The sequence below is a fragment of the Aulonocara stuartgranti genome (assembly GCF_965226115.1).
Source record: "Aulonocara stuartgranti genome assembly, chromosome: 3".
Classification (NCBI taxonomy): domain Eukaryota; kingdom Metazoa; phylum Chordata; class Actinopteri; order Cichliformes; family Cichlidae; genus Aulonocara; species Aulonocara stuartgranti.
In genome coordinates this window covers 43,938,219-43,959,284 of record NC_138941.1, presented here as the reverse complement: position 1 = coordinate 43,959,284, position 21,066 = coordinate 43,938,219, and the positions used below count along the sequence as shown (strand labels likewise).

Below are 21,066 nucleotides of genomic sequence, written 5' to 3'. Positions count from 1 at the left end.
AGAGTTGTGCGTCCACATTGAATCGGCCGAAAACGCTTACGTTCCAGTCCTGCCCTGGCGTGAAACGCAAGACGATTCGACCTGCCTCAGTTCTGTCTGCCGTTTATTTACTCTCTGGCTCTTTGAAACGTTGCGGCAAAATATCGTGGAAAAGCACCAAGTTTTTAAATGGACGAACAATGAGGTGGAGTTGTTGCTGCAAATAACACAAAAGTACAAAGTTGCAAAAGAGAGTGACAATTAAAGAATTTGAAGAAAAGCTATCTGAAGCGTGTACAGACTGATATTTGTTTTAATAGGGCTGTAAAATTTGAGAGCATGCTTATGTGTATATGGGGGTGGGAATACACGTTTGTGTCTGTGAGTGCCTGTACGTCTGTGTCTATATGTCAGGTTGGGTCTTAGACTCCACCTCTCTGGGAACATCTCAGTATGTATGGAGTCCTATGTCCCCTCACCACACTCCCTGCTGGTGGCTGATGCCCTCAGACGTGGGTGCGTTGGTGGTTCTTGGTGTCTGGGGCTGGGCACTCATGTATGTAGCGGCTCACTCCTGGTGTACACAGGTGTACACACGGGTGTTCACAGACACAAAATACATCTTTTTTGGCTGCTGCCTCAAAGCACATTGTGCGCTGTCAGTCTTGTGTGCTGCACAATAACATGTAATATTAAGTATCTACTGTTATCTACTGTTAGCTAGTTTATTGTGATGGTGTTGTATTTATTATGTTGCTCTTTTTTGTTTGTTTTCTCTTCTGGTTTTTTTTCCACGCTTTAAGGATTTAAAGTGTCTTGCAAGGGGAGAGCAAAAAGAGGTTTGGCCCAGCCTTGAGGCCCTGCTGCAGGAACAGTGTAAAGATGCCACCACAAAGGAGCCAGCAAAGACAAAGAGCCTCCTCCTCTCTTCATTGTCTTTAGACTCTGATTCAGATAAGCAAGCACTGTGTAACAGGGCCCTGAGCTTCTACAGAGCAGAATCCACCATCAGAGAGACAGACTGCCACTGCATGCTGGTCCAGTCAAGCAGGGACCCACCCACAGCTGTCTGTCCTGGCCCACACGCATTTGATTAGTCCTGCCACTTCTGTCCCATGTGAGAGACTGTTTTCACTTGAAGGTCACATAGCAACAAAAAAGAGAGCTGCTGAGCTCTGAAAATTTGGACAGGATAGTTTGTCAAAGTAACTGGCTGAAAGAGATGGCATGGAGTCCATTTTTTGCACTAAAATGTTGGACGATCAAACTGTTTTAGCCTCATGTAAAAATAATATTGGCTAAGGTTACTCAGATTTACTCTGGGTTTTTTTTTTTAATAGAAGTCATAGTTTTAAAGGTGAAGCTGGTCAAATAACCTTTTATGTTTATGCCTTATTTTTTTAAGAAGAAAAAATGCACTTTTTGTTGAAATTTATTATTATTTAAAAACAATACCATTTTGAAAATGTACTCAAAGTAAATAGAACTTTATTTTTAAGTCTGCCCAGGTTTGGCCAGGGATATTATTTGTGTTTCTCTGTTTTGAATCGAAATGCACTTTAAATGTTTGTTTTTTTTCCCCATAAATTAAAAGAGCTTGAGTTTACAATATTCATGTCCATGTCCATTATTTGATTCTGTCGCCCACTAAAACCATTTCCAATAAAAATACATTTTATTGGCTTTTGGGGAAAACAAATCTTTCTTAGATAAACTAAACCAGCTCCACTCACAGACTCAGATTAGAGTCAACCATCAAAACACGTTAATAACAAAACATGAGAGTCCTCTGATCACATGACCTGCAATGGTACAAATGACTGATGCTCTGTTCTTCTTACTAAAACATGTTTATGGATCAATATGAATCAAACAATAGAAGTCAGTGATGTACTCACAGAATAGGCCCAGCTCACAGAGCAATGTGGCTCCCATCCTCACATCCAGCAGTGACACGTCTGAAAACTTCTACATCTTTCTGTAAAGAGAGAGAGTGAAGCAGCAGCACAGCAGATACCAAAGAGCTGAGAAGGAAACAATGACTTTTCTGCTTCTTTCCTTTTACACAGAAATAACAAATTCTGACCTCAGCAAGGTGGGGTTTCTTGGAAAATCTACCAAATAGTTACATAAAAACTGGAAGAACACACATTTGTAGTAGAATCCTAGGATTCAAATGAACAAAAAAAGGGAAATAAAGATCCCTATAAAGATTGTTTGTTTCCATCATGATTGCTGCCACATATAAAACAGCAGGACAGGAACACATAATGTATCACACACAACCATAAATTCTTATGGTTGTTGTACAACCTACAAAAAATTATGTAGGTTACATCATAGGCTTTACAGAGATTCACCAGAGAAATCTAAATAAGCCATTATTCACAGTGTCTACCATAAGGCAAAGTAAATGCACACATACCATATAAAGACTGAATGCACTGTATGCTGACATGTGAAATTCACTTTGTCATAAACCATTACTAGCATCACACAAGTGTCTCATCTTTGCCTGCTAGCTTTGTTTGGTAGAAGCTTTATCACCAAAAAAGAATTACTCTCACAAGCGTTTGCTGTTGGATCATTGAGGTAACTCTACATTTGAAGTCTAAAAAAATACATATATTAGATGGGTTCAAACTGACATAGAGGTATAACTGCAGAGATAAAAAATATTAGCAAGGAAGACAACATACTTTTATTTCCCTCCTGTCATCGATGTGATCAACTAGTAGGCCACCTGCTACTTCGCAGTCATAAACTGCTGGTGCACTCTAATCACCAGCACACAAAATCATTACCAAACACAGAAGCTGTTGGTAATCCTGCACTTTTTAATGCAAGAGTTAAAACTATAACTAAAAATACTTCCCTTTTAGTTTTAAGCTGAGCTTCATTGATGTAAAGTCTCCCACAAACATGAACTCTTTTATAGTTCAGTTGTAGTTTTTCATAAATTCATCCACAGGAAATGAGTCAGCTGAAGCAAAACAGAAATTGAGTCCTTAACCAGAAGTGAACACGAGGTGAATTCCTTCCCACTCTCTCAGCTTATCTCTGTGCCCATAAAAGTAGCTGTAACTGTTGTAATCCTTAAGATTTTTTGATTTGTTTTGTTTTGTTTTTTAGCACTTAGTAACCACTGGGCCACCAGTTCAAAAGGTTCAAAGGGAAATGCTGCTGAAATTTAAAAAAAAAAAAAAATGAACAGGAAGCTGTTCAAACTACAGGACATAATTATTTAGTTATAAAGCACACTGAAGCACAGTGAGCTACAAATACAGAACACTTTTATTGAAATCCAAAACCCATTTGATTAAAATACCATGTGTCTCTTCTATAAACTGTTTGCACTGAGAACAATTGGAATAAATTCAGATTTTACAGCTGTTTTGCTGACCACATACAAGACTCTGTCACTCTGATATTTGCAGAGCAGAGCTGCAAACACAGCTGCTGTACAAATACTATATTTGTTCTTCTTGTGATTTTCTGACTCACATCTCTTTATACATATTTAACTACTGCTCAACAAAGTGACAGGGATGTAAATGTGTCAAGCTATACTTGTCAGTCAGTTTGTCCCCACATCACTGTGTACCCACATTTTAAATGTTTTATTGTAGACTTCATGGGATGGACAGATGAAAAGGAAGAAGAAAAAGTATAAGAAAGGATAGAGACACATTAGAGAACCCAGCTTTGCTGTGTGGCCCCCAGTTACTCTTGTTTATTAATTAGAAAAGAAATAAGTACTAAGATTCCAAATTATTTACTGCCATTCATGAACAGGAAACATTTCAAAGATGGTTAGCATGCCCAAGTGTCCACAAAATATAATGAACAGAAACGGTGACAAAGGGCAGCCCTGGCGGAGTCCAACACCCAATGGAAACAAGTCTGACTTATTGCTGGTTATGCAGGCAAAGCTTTTGCAATGGTTGTATAAGGATCAAATGGTTCATAGCAATGGGCCAGTACTCCCAAAGCACCTCCCACATAACACACTGAGGAACACGGTCGAATGCCTTCTCCAAGTCCACAAAATACATGTAGACTGGTTGGGCAAACTTGATAGGGTAAAGAGCTGGTCCGCTGGTCCGCTGTTCCGCGACCGGGATGAAAACAGCATTGACATGTTAGTGGGACTAAGGAAGTCCTCGAAGTATTACATCCACAGCCCAACAATAATCTCAGTTAAAGTCATCAATGCTCCACCTGCACTGTGTGCCTCCCACACCCGAGTTTTGCTTCAGCCAAGCTGTGTTCCACTTGGCCTGTCCATATCTATCATCTGCCTCTGATGTTCCACAGGCTTGAGGGTATAGAGCATGTATGGGGAGTGTGTGTGTACTGTGTTCATTTCTGTGTTTCTCCATGTGTGTGCGAGTATTTGCATATGCGTGCATGAGGGTGGGAATGCACGTTTGTGACTGTGTGTGGCTGTTTGTCTGTGTGTCAGCTCAGATCTTAGACCACCTCTCTCAGAACATCACCCGCTGATGCATTGGTCGTTCTCAGTGTCCAGGGCTGCGTGCTTTTAGTTTCTTTTTATTTTGTTTTCCTGTGGTTTCAGATGGTTTTAATTACTTGTGTCACAAACTAAATTATATCTTAATGTTAGTTGTTTTGGGGACTTAATGACCTTAATCAGATCTGTGTCTTTTTACACAGCTGATATAAAGCTGTGCATAATCTGTGTCAAAATTTACCACATCACCATCTTGTGCTTTTACATTGAGTTTCAATAATTCCTGGCAATGCTTCTCTTGGCTTAACTGCCACAGCAAAATCTAAAACATACAGCTCTGCTATCACTTTTAACATAAATGAAGACGGAAAACTAAACAGCAGTGGTGTTTGTAGGGTTACTGAAGTTGGGCTATGTAGTGGCTAGCGACACAGCTATGTTAGCATAATATAAACAGTGAAACTGGAGGGTGAACGCTAACATTTTTCCATTCGATGAAAGTTAACGTGATGGTTCCCGAAGGTTAGGGACAAATGCAATCGCATGGCAGGATGCTATAAACGGACAAAACTTCAGTCAGGAGAACAACTGAGATAATCCATCCACATTACAAGGTTACTCATTCATATACTGCTGCATGGGCTGGGCTGTAGTTACATCGTAAGGTTTTAAAAACTCAGCTTTAAAATGAATAGCTGTAATGAAAACCGAGAGAGGTCGACAATGATCAATGATCAAATAGAACAAGATACAAAACATTAAAACATGTTAAAAACACAAAGCCTTAATAAATGCAGATTAGTTTTGACCTGGAAGCAGGGCTCATACGTCATTACTTAAAGACCGGATATCCCACCTGTTGCGAATGTTTTAATGCAGTACAGTTCTTATTATTATTATTACTTTTCCCATCCTGTTTATGACAGTTAAAATAAACATATTCATATAACAAATACATTTGTCTCATGTAAACTGTATATGGTGTTAAATAGGCCTATACTACTGTGCTTTAATGTTGGTCATAAGGGTGGTACTTCAAGAGCCATATATTTTATGAGGGTTTACTCAGTGTGAAAAGTTTGAGAACCACTGGTCTAATATAAAATATTTGCCAAATCAAACACATGCATCATAAATGTAAAATGTGGTTTCCATGTTACATAGGTTGGGGCCTCCTCTGGTGCTGCAAGACAACAAGGTGCCAGTAGAAACTGTGCTACTGTTTTCCATAGACAAAGGAAGGGGAGACAGAGGTGGTGTGTTGAGGACAGCAAGAGAGGAAAGACAAGAGTTTGGAGAAGAAAGTAGGAACTTTAAATGGAACTCTGACTTTTAAAGGAAGACAGCAAGGAGATATGATGGAGGAAGGTAGATATGTTGTACCCCAAGAGGACCACCTGTGTGAGTCAACACACAGCCGAGCACCTGGCTTGAGAAAATACTTCACATCTTGTGTCGTAATCTAATGAGTCAAATCAAACACAAAGCATAAATATAAGCTCAAGTACTTAAGTCTCCAAGACTGAAACAAAACATGGTTGGAAATACAGAAATTTTTATAATGTTACTGTGATAGAGCGACTAGTGCAAGAAATGGAGCTTCCTACAACAACATTTAAGTAATTTAATATTTTTTATTTTAGTAGAAACACGATTACAATAATGAGAAAATGGGATACAGTTCAATGTGAAAAACTACTTAATACACTTTATACTTTATACAATATTTTCATCATAAAAACACTTCTACAAAATTCAAACTTCCTCATGTTTATATGTTTCGTATATATTTACACACAGAATTACTCATCATGATACTCATGAGCATGTTTATACTGGTGATCATGTGACATGGTCACCAGTACAATTATGATACTTAGGAGCTTAGTATTGTTAGAGTTGGAAGTGTCTTTGTAATTTTCCTTTAGTTTGATATCCAACTCTGAATTATACTGTAAACATTTATAGAATTACAATAATAATTATTACAATAACAATTAATTTATTAATTGATCATTTACAAATAAATAGTCGTGCAGTCTTGTAAACCTTCCCTATCAATCTCGCTGCTGTCCATATGTCACAAATCACCCCTGCCCACTCTTTACCCACCCTTGCTGCAGTCTCTTTGGGGCTCTCAGTTGAATTTATCCACCTTCACTTCCTCTACTCCTACTCCAGCTTCACTGTCTCTTATCCATACACATGTGTTCTGTCTTGCTTCTACTGAATTTCATTCCTCTTCTTTCCGATGCATGCGTCCTCCTCTCCAGCCTCTCTTCCACCTGCTCCCTACTCTCACTACACCTCACAATGTTTTCTGCAAACGACATAATCCACAGAGACTCCTGCATGACCTCATCTGTCATCTTGTCCATCACTACTGCAAACAAGAAGGGGCTCAGAGCTGATTCCTGATGTAATCCCACCCCCAGCTTGAACTGCTAAGTTACAACCACACACCTCACTGCTGTCTCACTGTCCTCATACACGTCCTGCACCACCTTCACATACTTCTCAGCTACTCCTGACATCCTCACGCAGTACCCCACACGCTTGGCACCATATCCTTTCTCTAGATCCACAAAGACACAGTGAAGCTCCCTCTGACCTTCCTTATACTTCTTTCTCAGCATGAAGCCATATGCTGCCATATCACTGACATAATGTTTTTTTTTATGTTTTTGTTTGTTTTTTCATGTTGCTGTTGACCTTCTCTTGTTTTATTGATGCCGTGCCTCTCTTTAGGGACCTTCAATTGTAAATAAATAAAATGAAATAAATGAAAACAGAATAAAGTAAAACTAACTAAAGAACAGGTTTAATGATACTGAAGGCGTGTTTTTAAAAGGGCTACAAATGAGTTTCTTCTTCTTATTAGGACATCTAATTAAAGCTCCCTTGAAGTTAACACACATGTAGCCCAACATGCATATGTGATACATATTTCATCCCTGAAACTAAATATTTGGTACATTTAATATTTGTACCTGTAGCTGAGTTTGGATCTACATTATGGTAGTCAGAAGTTTCCTCTGGATCATCACGCTTTCCTGTATATTAACACGGAAAATATATGTGGGTATCATGACTCTGAAGGGCCTTGAAAATTTAAATGGTACAGTATACAAATGAGATTTTATTCACTGAAACTTAAATGTTACATATATTTACAGGTATGATTTCAAAAGTGCACATGCTTTTGGCTACATGATGTCTTTACATTTATAATTCAAAATCTGTTTTGTATTTTCATATTTTTTGTACTCACTCCTCTGTTCGACACGTCTGAGCTGAAGAGAGATATTTCTGTAGTCATCTGTCCGTCCACCTAAAATGAGGACAATTGTACTATTTTAGTTTTTTATTTCTCAGTAAAAATAAGATTTTGATCTAATCTTTAATAAAAACAAAGACATATCTTATACTGTACCAGTGTTTTCAGAAGGTCTGCATGACTCATAGACGTTCATGTCACCTTTGGGTCAGTGAGAATTAAGACAATGACAAAATAATCACTCTGTGTGCAGTAAACTTACAGCTATATTATAACTGTGAACATGAGTATAGAAAGGTTCAGCTGTAAATGCTCTTATTTTGTAACAGGTGTGTGGCTGACCGTGAAGAAGAGAGGAATATATTTGCTGCTGATTTTCATCCTGGCTCATAGTTTGAACTGTAGCAGCAGCCTGACTGGTTTCCTGAGACTGGGCTGGTCTGAGGTTTTAAACAGGTTCAAGTTACAATGAATGTGTTACATAGTGTTTGTTTACTGGAGACAAGACAAGAGTGTTTTACCAACCTGATACAAAGTGCACCTATGGAGAAGACAGTAGTAATAATATTAAATGGGTGAGTATTACAAATAAACACAATAATTGTCCATACCATGGCAGTGTCTGGCAGTTAATATATGAAATAAAAATAAATAAAAAATTCACCCTTTGATTTTTTGTGCCAACAACAGAGCAGCAGGGACAGCAGAAGAATCAGTGAGATACCACTAACCAGCCCCGTGATTAGAGAGACAGAAAGTGAAGATCTGGATCCTGTAATGATAAAGGGTAAAAATTAGCTTAATCTATAATGATATAACCCAATCAATGGGATACATCAAGGGCAAAGGACACTTTGAACCTGACAGGCATTTTCTGGTGTGTCTGAAGATGTCTGTAAATGTTTTGTTAAATCAGAAAGTCATCTCTTTAAACTGTGGAGATGAAAAATATTGTAAAGGGTTACACAGTAATGACTGGAAGATGCAATAATCAACGATTTATAAAAATGGCTAAACATACAAACTATAAAATACAGTTTTAGTTCAAAATAAGGGTTTGCATACTTTACGTGGGCAGGACCATTTTAACCTTCTTTTAACCTTTTAATCTTCTTCATTTTCACACTTAGATTTTGTAGACTGTCACTACTGGCCGGCTGGTTTTATTTTATGAGCCTTTTGTTTAAATCTTTTGAAACAGAGACAACAGGGTATTTCTTTTCTGTCTACAACTGTATCGTTCACACTTACCTTTTACTGACATCCAACTTTCTGGTGACTCATGCCCTGAATAGTCACACTTGTAGAAACCTTCATCAGACTTTGACACTGCAGGGATATTTAGCTTTTCTCGGTCATCATTTTGAATTAGTTTCCCATTTTTGTAGAATGCAACAGTGGAATTGAAGTTTCCTGTCCTCAACTTGCAGCCAAGAGCAACAGAGTCCCCTTCATTGACTGGATGGACAGGGCTCACCAGGATCACATCAGTATCTGTAAAAGCCATTAAAATATGAGAGAACTTGCCAACATACAGTCTACTGTTTCCATCCTTGTTTGGTAAATGAAGACGGTGGCATCAACAGCTCTAATCCTGTTCTTTGTTATGTTTTATTAGTATTATTTTTCCTCACACTTTTAACCACAGCATGATCATTTAAGCTATAGCTGGATTTCAGATGCATTTTTGGCTACGTCGTCTCATAATTATGAATACTGTTATGACACAAAGCTATTACCACACCTATAATCATGGGCTCACATTTCTGCTTCATCCTCTGCAGTGTTGGAGTTATTTGTAAATAAATAAATAACTCAGAAATGAGCACAATGTGTGCAATGGCTGTACTGTGAATTTAAATCCTGTTGGTGCCACTTAATAGAAAACTAAACTCTTGGTAATTATGTGGAAAATATATTTCAAAAATGTAGATATTGAACCATATAATGAAACATGTCAAACATTGTATAAATACATGTTCTATTCTGCTGTATACACATTGTAATAAGATGACTTGCAGCAAGGATAGATTTTTTTGTTGCAGATTAGTCAGTGTTTCAAGGTTACTATACCATTTGAAAACAATTTGTGTATCACAAAATGAAAAACATGACAAAGAAGACCCAGGATTGTTGAGCAGATATAAGCCTCTATCAGAAAACTATGGGATAATATTGCTCTCCCAAAGGTCCAGCAGCCGGTTTCTACAGTCCCCAGATGTTTATAGACTGCTGTTAAAATAAGTGGAGATGCTACACAGTGGTAAATGTGGCCCTCTCCCTTTTTTGTGATGCGTTGCTGCCACCACATTTAAAATGACTTATTTCATGCAATTATACAGTTTCTCATTTTAAAAGCTTAAACATAGATACTGTTTTCTTTCTTAATTTATATTTTACACAGCATCCAAACTCTTTAGAATTAGGGATGTAAAGACCTACAAGGTGCAGTAATGTTGATTCCATTGCTGAACTGTCCTGATTCAGACTCACACCAGGACACAGCATCTTGGTACCGGCGGAACCAGTGAAGATCTATGTTGCATGTGGATTCAGTCATTATCCCCCGGTTTCCACATTCCCGGAGTTCTCTCAGATAGCCGTCCTGAGTAAATGTCATAACTCTCCACTGAGAAGAGTTTCCAGAACAATTCAGAGATACTGAATCATAAATGAAGTGCTGCACACTGTTAGGACTGACTGTGAGAGAGGCTGCTGAATTTACATCTAGAGAAAAACAAGAACTGTCATTTTTTTCTTGAGAGATTAATAGATTGAAGACTGTGAATGCAATAATAACACTTATTTTTTTCCTTTTTAAATTAGGAGCAAAAATACTGACCTGCAGACCAGACAAACTTTGGTTGACTGTGATCAGTGTGATACTCTGGGTCTCCTCTTCCAGCTCTGCACACATATCCTGCTGTGTGTGTCTGTCCATGAATGATGTAGGAGTCCTGTGCAGTCCCACTGATGCTTCCAGGTAATAATTCATACTTGTAGAGGCGATTAATTCTATTATGATGAATCCAGTGTCTGTGTCTGGAGTAATAGTCATAGGGGTAATAGAGGTAGGGGTGATACATGCCTGACTCCTGTTTAATAAGTTTATACCAGTAGAAGCTCCATCCTGCAGACGGATGTTCAACCTCACAGTTCAGAGTTACTGAGGCTCCAGGACTCAGCCATGATGGAGACACAGTGAGGACAGGATGACGTTCTGTTGGGAAAATATATTTTCAGAGTGAGATCAAGAACAAGAACCTTAAGGGCAGATCGTCTGTTAATAAATGCAAGCATACAATTCACATTACATTTATAATTCACTCACCATAAACTATCTTTAGTTCAAAGGATGCACTCCACATTGTTGAATTCTGTTGTGCACTTCTCATTCTGCCCTTACACCAGTAGTGCCCATAGTGTGATGCAGAAACAGAGTTAATCTTGTATTCATTTTGGTTTGGAGGTTGATGTGAGCTGCTTGTTGCCCACTCATAATCCCACTCAGTGTCTCTTCCTGGGATCTCACATTTCAAAGTGATTGTCTCTCCGCTGCATACCTCAGGCCAGTTTGGATGCAGAGTCACAGCAGGCCTGTTTCTAACTGTTAAACAGATAAAAAAATAATAATAATAAAAATAAATGACTACTTTTTAACATCTTCCATTAATTAAATAAAGGGAAATTCACCATGACTCACCAGTTTTTTTAATACTGATCACATCACTGTAGTCTGTGTAGTAAACTGGGTTGCCTCGTCCTCCTCTGCACCAATAGTCTCCTTCCTGTGATACACCGATTTGTCCATCAGAGTGGAGAACAACTTCTGCCATCGTCAGTGGTTCTGAGGTTTTCTTGCCTCTGTACCAGTAGTAACTCCAACCAGCTGTAGATGGTGTCACAGAGCAAGTCAGGGTGACTGTATCACCTTCTAGAAAGACTCTACTGTCAGCACTGATGCTGGCCTTTGGTCTGTTTCCTGTTTAATTTAGAAAAAAAAGTATAATAAAATTACAGTGAAACAATTACTTCCCCTTTGCTTTAGAGACAATTACAATTTTACAAGCAATTCTTAAACGATACATAGTATATCTTATGTTACGTTCACACTGCAGGTCTTAATGCTCAATTCAGATTTTTTGATCAAATCCGATTTTTTTGTCTGCTTGTTCACACTAAAGATAAAATGTGATAGCAAACGCGCTCTACGGTGAACCCTCAATGCGGCCCGCATGCGCAAAAGAAGACGTCACACACAACGCGCTCTGTTTAGACCCAGACCAAACAATATTGTTTGACTGATGGCTTTAATATAAAGACTTGTTTCAGACTTTATGTTTCCCAATTTTGCTTTAAGTTATAAAATAATTTTTGTTATTTACATATGGCCTAATAATGATCCTTATTGCTGTTTTAGAGGAGCGGTGCTTCAAAGGATAGCTGCAGATTTCTGTCAGAATCTGCAGATTATACAGTACAAATAAAATGTTCACGTTTCTCCAACGTTGTCTTCCCACCAGTTTCACTGACATCTACACGGGATGGCCAGGAGTGTCGTCTCGGGCGCTGATAATTGGCGTCTGTCTTGTGTCAGTGACGTAAAAGACGGATTTAATGCGACATGACCGTTCAAACAGCAGTCGCTTTCTAAAACATCAGATATGTATCGGATTCAGTACCACATACGCAAGAAACCCAGGTCGGATTTGAAAATATCGGATTTGTGCTGTTCAAACTGTCATACCATGATCGGATATGGGTCGCATAGGCTCAAAAAAGTCGGATTTGATGCGCTTTTGCCTGCAGTGTGAACGTAGCCTTATTCAGTAGCACTAAGCCTGTACCAAGTATGTATGTTTGCATCACATATATGAAATATTAACATTTGCAGTTATATGCTTTTATCAAATTCAGTTTATTTTTGCAGTCATCTGTTGGTAACAAATGCACTGTTATGAAAAAATTAGGACCGCACATTGAATATTCAGTTCTTAATAAGGAATATTCACATATCAAAGTCTTTTGTTATTATTTATTTTGGTAGAAGAAACTAATTTAACAGCAGGTGGTCTAAGGAGCTTGGAAAGAAAAGCGACTGGACTTCTTTAAGTTCCTTGAAGACGTTTCACCTCTCATCCGAGAAGCTTCTTCAGTTCTAAGGTTAAATGGCGAAGAGTCCCAGATTTAAACCCAGTGGGAGTATCCCCCAAGGTTACTAAGTTCTGACCTTAGAACTGAAGGTCAGAACTTCACTTCACATCTCATTGTGTTCACTCTCACTTCACAGGAAATAAATATGAGAGTGCCCCAAGACATTGCACTTTTTAAGAGGTACATATTGCAGATAATTCCCCAAAGTCCTTTTTAATTGTATAACTATATTACTTTGATCTCCCAGTATTGTTCAAATTTATATTAAATTGAATTGCATTCAATTCTGACGTTCTCTACCCTTTTCATCGACACTCTCAAAGCAAATATCACATCTGCAATGCTCTTCTAGCCATCACTCCATCCTGCTTGCTCACTAATTATCACCGCCCTTCTCAACTTAGCTTCAACAGCTGTTTCCCATATTTTCATGTTATGGCTCATCAGTTTCATCACTGTTACTACAGCTCTACGTTTCACACTTGATCTTGAAAATCTGCACCAATACAGTTCTCCATTCCTCAGGCTTGTGTTAAACAATGTGACTAAAAGGCCCACTGCTCTCTCTTCTGGACATCTCCATACCTCCACTGATGTGACATCAGGACCAGCTGCCTTTGTACTCTTCATCTGCTTATCAGTTGCACTCACTTCCTCCCTACTAATCCTCTGCACTTCCTAACTTTTCCCCTTCCATCTTCTCTGTCATTTTCTACATTCATGAGTTCTTCAAAGTATTCCTTCAGTCTTCTCCATCTTCTCTGTTATAACTGGAGCTTCGATGGATCTAACCTGTCTATCCGGCTCTACTGAACTTGTCAGTGGAGACTCTTCTTCCAAGGCAAATGAAGATTATGGGAATCTTCGCCCACTAAGCCACCCCACTACAATATGAGGAGAGGATATTTCATTTGACTTTTATTAATGGTAGATCATTAACAAATAAGGCTTTTCTGTTAAATGAATTCTTCACCTCACAGGATTTTATGTTTCCCACAGATGCTTGTCTTAGTGCTGGTGAGTCCAGCCTATTCTTACAACTACCTTCTCTTGTCTGTTTTCAGCTCCCTTTGCACTACTGGCAGAGGTGGGGGTTAGCAACTGTTTTCAAATCCAGTTTCCAATGTCGACATTTATACTGTGCTGTGCACTCTGATCTACCACTAAGATTTTTAAATGGAATTTGCAGAGTTTGTGGGTGAAATAACCCTGAATTATGATCACTTTAAATTGTTGGTGGTTTTAATATTCATGAGTCTAATGTCTTCATCTTGTTGAAAGATTTAACCTCACTTACTCAGTGACTTTATAAACAACAAAAATGCTCATTAAACATGCTATGACCCATTAATGAAGAATAATGATTTCATCATTATTAGTTGTAATGTTTATTATGCCATAAGGTTTTTATAAATAATAAACGATGCACCAATAGATCATTAATGCCTTACACTATGTAGTTATTATATAATGTTACGCTTGTGCCTTATATAGGCATAATAAAATGAAACTTTCTTACCAGAGACTGTCAGTGTGATGACATCACTCCACTCTGTCACAGAATACAGCTCCTGTTTGTTTTTACCCATACACCTGTAGCTTCCACTGCTGATCACAGATGCATTAAGATTTAAGTATGCATTATTTGCCATAACTGTGCTTGAGTCGGGTTTGCTCCACTCATACTCCCACTCAGTGCTTCCACCTAAAGAAATCTGACATCTAACAGTGATCTTCTCGCCACTGAATATCAGAGGCCAGCTGGGCTCCAGGGACACAACTGCTTTGTTGGAAACTGTTTACAAAAACAAAAATCTAATTGGTCCAGTTTGAAATATTTCTGCATCCCATGTTAATCCAAATGAAAACGCTTAAACTCACCTCTTTTTTCAATAGTGCTTGGATCACTGTCCTCTGTGAAGAAAACTGGGTTTCCTCTCCCTCCCTTGCAGTAGTAGATACCTCCCTGTGTGACAGTGATCATTTGATCTGGTTCGTCGTTTCTAATCACCTGAATTTCTGAGAAGACTGAGGCACGTCTGAACCAGAAGTATTTCCACTCATTGTAGCTCCCCACAGAGCAGCTGAGTGTTGCATTGCCTCCAGCTGGTATAGTTCTTCTCTCAGCAGTGATTGTGGGTCTGGGTTTGTTTGCTGTTTGTTAGAGTAAAATAGAGATGTTTTTCTATAGCTGGTCAGATGAATAAGAGTAGATAATAAACTCAAAGGTGATTTTACTTACAGACTTTTAGTGTAAAAGCATCACTCCAAGCTGTAGAGAAGAACAAGTCTCTTCTACCCTTACACCAATATTGCCCGTTGTAGGAAAATGAAGCACTGCTGATGTTGTATTCACTGTGTGTGGGAGGTGTTTTTGAGCTTGTTGTTCTCCATTCATGCTGCCACTCAGTGTTTTCTCCTCCTTGGATCTCACATTTGATGGTGATCATCTCACCGCTGAATATCTGAGTCCAGTTCTGTTGCAGAGTCACAAAGGCCCTGTTGGACACTTTTCATACCGAAAATGAATTAATACAGAAAAGGTTGGTCATCATAAATCTTTGTCCTTTTATTTCTTACAAAAAGTTATCAAACTCACATGTTTTCTGAATGTGATACACTTTGCTGAGGTTTGTGAAGAAAACTGGGTTTCCTCTTCTTCCTCTGCACCGATAGATGCCTTCGTCTGAGACACTAATGAAGTTCTGCAAAGTGTTTGTATTAATTGCTACTTCACGAGAATCTGGTACTTGTCTGAACCAATCATATGTCCAGCCAGCAGAGCCCTGAACAGAGCAGGTCAGTGTCACCGAGCCCCCCACTGGAATAGTTGTCCTGTCTGCTGTTATAGTCGCCGTGGGTCTGAGTGCTGTTTGATTTAAAATACATTGTTTTTGTTATTTATGCTTTTTTTTTTTCTGGGAAAAACTCAACGTTAACAATTTCTCATAATATGTAGAATAAAAGGCTGAAGTAATTCCTCAAGGCAGCATCTCATGTGACCAGTTCTTCTCACTTCTCTCATACATCATACTATATATAACATACACTATGCTAAAGTTCACACTGCTTCCTAATTTGGTGTCATCTTCACCAGTTTTCACAACGCTCAGCTGAAAGTTACATCTTACTTTATCTATTTACTTCCTGCTACATTTTCAGCCTTAACAGGTCGACTCTGAGTTTGTAACCTAGCACGAAATTTCTGCTTAATGTTACTGTCCACTCCCTGCTGTGCAGAGATCATTATATCAGCAAGAATAAAAGAAAAATACTTAACAGAAACTTTGGAATAACATAAATTGAAACTCTGATGCTGGATTTAACACAGCTGTGCTACTGTTGAATGAAAGTCTAATAAATATGATACAGTAGCTTACCTGATATGGACAGAGTCAGGTTATTACTCTGTTTTGTAAAATCTTTTAAGCCATTGCGGCGACCAATACATTGATAATTCCCACTCAGCTCTACTGTCAGGTAAAGTGAGTAGGAGCTACTTTTAGTTAAGCTGATCATTTCTTGATCATTCCAGTTGAATTTGTAAAGCCAGTCAGTGGCATTTCCCTCTTTCATGTCACAGATGAAGGTTACAGACTCTCCAGCAAATAAATGGGACACGTTTGGTTTAAGGCTCAGCTCAGCATCTAAAATCCAACATGAACATAAACACACAGAAAAAGTTCAGACCAGATTTTGTCTTAATGCAGAGGAAGATTTCTCACTTTACAAGCAATTATTAATTTATTTTTAATATAATTTGCAAAAATGAAGAAAAAACAAGAATGTTATTCACACATCAATCCATAGAAAAATAAAAAGGAAGAAAGCTGTTCACTTACCTTGAGCGTCTCCACAGCAGAGGGTAATATTCAGCACTGTAACATATCATTCAATCATCAGTGGTCACATGTCGCAAATAAAAGCCTTTTTAATGAATAGAATTTTACCAGTAGTATCAATAGTTGGACAAACATTTAGCACTCAATATAGTTCAGTCTTTATCGGTCAAATAAAGGAAGTTACTTATACTCACAGAATAAGGACAGCACGCTGAGCACAGTGAGCCCCATCCTCACAATGAGCCTGAAATTCTGTCACTGCTACTGACAACAGAAACACTGAAACAGAAGTGAGAAACAGAGAATGTGAGAAAATAGTAATGTTTCACCTGATTATGGGAGTAGAGGCTTTCTGCTACCTCGTTTTATGTGTTCAGCCTTTCACTGCTACTTCTCTTTTAGCCCTACATTAGGACACTGATGACAGATCTTATTTTTAACTGTTGACACTTCCTGTTTTACTGTGGACAGTATGCAGAGCTGACATGATATATGATCCCTGCTTCTGAAACTAAATTGTAACTGCTCAGATAATAATGTTTGGGAAAGTGATTTGTCGTAGGATTTTAAGATCACCAGAATGTCACCAACGGTTTAATTTAAAAACAAATTCAAAGAAAAAAAATGGAACAACTTATCATTGTTATGTCTTAGACTACTTAAAATCTGGGGTTCAAACAGGAGGTAGCAAATAAATTCAAGCCTGAATGTAGATTTTCTCAGGGGCAGATTGTTAGAACAACAATGCTTTAAAAAAAAAAAACAGAAAAAAGAAGGAGCCTCAGCTAATGCTTTATGTAGTGGCTTCCTGATGAGATGATGTGGGTGGCTGATTGCTGCAGCTGCATTCAGCCAGAGGCAGGAACCTGTAGTGGGTCCCACCCACAGACAGACACACATGCACAGAAGAGAGAGAGAGATAGGGAGAAAAACTAAACTTGGAGCAGGAAGTTTAGGAGGACTAGGGGACCATGACACTGACGGTTAGCATGTGGTTGATGAGCTCAACTTCTTTTTCACACCTTGCAATGTGCTGCTAGATCAGGGCTTTGACATCATCTCAGACATTGAGCTTTATACGTATGCAAAGAAACTTCTTTATATATTTATAATGCATTCAGGAAAGATGTGCAATTAAAAATGCTATACAGTTAAAGATCAACAGGGTTTATAAAAGTATTACAGCATCTGACACTCCTGTGGTTTTGAATAAAAAGTCCGCTGTTGTGTTTTTTTATATATATAAATGAGGAAGTGTAGAGTGAAATGTTAGAAAATAGTTGCTTCATGCAAGACAGTGGAATAAAGGTCTTTGCATTAAAAAACTACAACTAAGATACTGAAATATATGAGTTGTTTCACCTACTAGGAAATCAGAATGACAAATGGAACAACATAGTCATCCATTGCGTGGCAGGTTTGTCAGAGAAACTCATCCCACGACCAGAATTCTCAAGCAAAAATACCACATTTTATGTTCAAAATTAAATGTCATGCACAGTAGCAGACGAATGCAGGTTAGAAAAGTACAGCTGTAACATATGCAGTTTTAACTTTTAAGGACAAAAATACTACATGGCACAGATAAATATTTGTTGCTCAAACATCAAAACTTGACACTTGACGTAACAAGACTTAAGCAAGATGAGTGAAAAAGAGGAACAAAATATAACTAACTATGACCAGGAAGAGAACCCAGATAACTAAAACTAAGTGCAGAGAATATAAATTCAATTAAACGAACTAGTAATAAAATCTTTAAGTTAGCAAATACAAAACTCAAAATGCAACATCAAAAGAATACAATATACCAAAGTCACCCAAGCCTGGGGTTGTACCTCAGTATCTAGTGATTTATTTGTGTATGACTACTCCTCACATATATGTTTCTAGTATGTTTGTATTTTAAAATGTTGTTATATTTGAAGCTGAAAGTTATTAACAATTATTTGTTAGCTCCCACTGACAATTTACCCAAAACCATGTGCTTTGATGATAGCACTTTACTGAGGTCGCAAGATTGTTAATCGGAGGTTTTTCCCCCTTCAAAAACACACTTGGAGCAAAGCTATAACTAGGCTGAATAGACACTTGGTGTCCTGTATAATGCTTTCAGGTTAACCCTAGTTGTACGACAATATTAGATTGGTGGCGATGTCATGGATCGGCAGAATGATAGACCCACTCACAGACGGGTTTGTTCACGTGTGAATAGAAACAGACAAAGCAGCTGGTGAATCTCTAATGCAGGGGTGACAAACTTCAGTCCTCGAGGGCCACTGTCCTGAAACTTTTAAATGTGTCCCTGCTGCAACACACCTGAATAAAATTAGTAGGTCATTAGCAAGAAATTATTGAACTCGACTGCATGCTGAGGTTACAACCTCTAACCCCAGGGTGTCGAACTCCAGGCCTCGAGGGCCGGTGTCCTGCAGGTTTTAGATATCGCCCTGGGTCAACACACCTGAATCAAATGATTAGTTCATCACCAGGCCTCTGGAGAACTTCAGGACATGTTGAGGAGGTAATTTAGCCACTTGAATCAGCTGTGTTGCAGGACACCGGCCCTCGAGGCCTGGGGTTTGACACCTGTGCCCTAACCCTACTTATGACTATTTGTTTGACATTTCTAAATTTGATTACCCTGAGCTTTGCTTTCTCACTTTATCTTGACTTTCTGTCTTTGTTGGAGTCTTGTTGGATTACATTTATTGTAATTGTAAAATTACAATAATTACATTTATTGTAAAATGTAATTTTACAATAAATGTAATTGTTTGGAATAATTTACTTCTTAAAGCAATTTTATTGCACCACGTTCATTCACTCATGAGCTGCTGTGACATGAATCAAATGGCTGAATTGCCACCTCAGCATTCTTTCAAGTTCTAGTCTCTTGTTAATGACCGGTGAAAGTATTGAGGCTTTCCAAGGAAAGCACTGTTGTTTGAAACTCAGGGGGCTTGATACACACAGAGAGACTGATTATTCCACTGAAAGACAAACAGAAACTCATATAAGAAAGAAGCAGAGCACATATCTCACTGACACAATAATATGGCAACAGCTGAGTATCTGCTTCCGTCGTAATACTGAGCTTGATTAGAAATGGTGAAGCAGGTGAATCTGATCAGCTGATCCTCTACAGGAGAGCAGCCAATGGGGCAGCAGAGAAAATGAGTGGAGCTCATGTCCACTAGTGATGGGCAGATGAAGCCCCATGAAGCACTGGAGCTTTTCATCCAATTGGTTCACCCCAACGCGAAGCTTCATGAAGCTTCATTTGCTCTAGCAGGACACCTACTGGACGTAAAAATAATAGCTGGCATGAATTTGAAGAGTGTGGCATTTTGCACACAGCCTGTAAATGTCAACAACAAAAGGAGTGTGTAAAACATGTATATTGTAGTGATGGCAGTATACTGTGTATATTTATGCTGGCAGTATGGAAAATGATTATTTGCGGCAAAGTTCGAACCGCTTCATGAACCAGTCACGTGGTACAGCCGGGCAGCGAGGCTTCGGACGTCATCATTTTCAGCTCCTCCCATAAATGAAGCAAGCCTCGATACGCGCTTCGCGGAAACGCCCCCTCCATTACTCGACACACGCTCCGAAGCCTCGATACAGAACGTCCCATCACTAATGTCCACACATGTCCACAAGCACACACACAAACACCAACAGGAGACAGAGAAAGAGACAAAAGCCAGGCCATCACAAGAGAAACTTGGGGACCACGTCAGGAAACTGTTGGGTTTATCTGGCACAACCTTGTTACCATGGAACTACATGGAAGACGAGGTATTCATGTCAGAGAACAGCAGCATTTAACTTGACAGTGGCACTGCTGCACTAGAGTCTGGATTGGCTCTTTCTATACCTGTGTGGGTTCTTTCAGAGTACGTCTGCTTCCTCCAAACATATGCATGTTAGGTCAATCAGTGATTTGCAATTCCCTGGAGCTGTGAGTGATTTTCTCTTTCCTTCTCTGTTGACTCTCTGATAGACTGGTGACCTCTCCAGGTTACACCCTGCCTTGAGAGGTTCAAGCCCCTCTGTGACCGAAGAATATGGAAATTTTAATCTACAGCAAATGGATGGATGAGTAGATGACTCACACTGGGCATGTTGTATTTGCACAAAAAGAACAGGATATAGACCAGTAAGAAATGATAAAGTAATCAAAGGGCTTTTACACTATGAAAGTTATTGAAAACAAAAGTCTACGGGTCTACTTCAGTTACTGAGTGCAATAACTTATTGGGTGTTCTTTCTAAGCTGAGACAGTCAAAACGTCATTAGAATATTATTATAATTTTAAATTGATGTACTGTAAT

The 21,066-nt window shown here is 38.7% G+C and overlaps 2 protein-coding genes across 5 annotated transcripts in view; both read right to left on the bottom strand.

Moving 5' to 3' along the window:
• LOC309703079 (Fc receptor-like protein 5) overlaps positions 1 to 21,066 on the bottom strand; it is a 77,565-nt gene that overhangs the window by 45,118 nt on the left and 11,381 nt on the right. The window lies entirely within an intron of this gene.
• Positions 6,074 to 19,114, bottom strand: LOC309702778 (Fc receptor-like protein 5). 4 transcript variants are annotated; one of them, XM_082527402.1, is made up of 20 exons: positions 19,046 to 19,114; positions 16,921 to 17,005; positions 16,727 to 16,762; positions 16,265 to 16,531; positions 15,484 to 15,753; positions 15,127 to 15,393; positions 14,766 to 15,038; positions 14,404 to 14,679; positions 11,434 to 11,712; positions 11,062 to 11,337; positions 10,573 to 10,950; positions 10,173 to 10,457; positions 8,982 to 9,224; positions 8,395 to 8,502; positions 8,256 to 8,271; positions 8,073 to 8,170; positions 7,887 to 7,931; positions 7,725 to 7,784; positions 7,444 to 7,506; positions 6,074 to 7,205 (listed from the first exon to the last, which is right to left on the bottom strand). In XM_082527402.1, the coding sequence occupies exons 2-20, from the start codon at positions 16,955 to 16,957 to the stop codon at positions 7,198 to 7,200; spliced, it is 3,285 nt and encodes a 1,094-aa protein (XP_082383528.1). In that variant the 5' UTR covers positions 16,958 to 17,005; positions 19,046 to 19,114; the 3' UTR covers positions 6,074 to 7,197. The 4 variants fall into 4 exon arrangements, with proteins under 4 accessions (XP_082383528.1, XP_082383527.1, XP_082383526.1 ...); XM_082527401.1 differs by lacking the exon at positions 19,046 to 19,114 and adding an exon at positions 18,916 to 19,011; XM_082527400.1 differs by lacking the exon at positions 19,046 to 19,114 and adding an exon at positions 17,086 to 17,136.

What these genes read in the sequence shown, in the direction of transcription:
- LOC309702778 (XM_082527402.1), bottom strand. Translation starts at nt 16,957, where the DNA reads ATGGGGCTCACTGTGCTCAGCGTGCTGTCCTTATTCT. An exon ending in CTGCTGTGGAGACGCTCAAG is followed by an intron (nt 16,532 to 16,726) that starts GTAAGTGAACAG and finishes GTTGGATTTTAG; the next exon opens with ATGCTGAGCTGAGCCTTAAA. An exon ending in GATCAGTATTAAAAAAACTG is followed by an intron (nt 11,338 to 11,433) that starts GTGAGTCATGGT and finishes TCTGTTTAACAG; the next exon opens with TTAGAAACAGGCCTGCTGTG.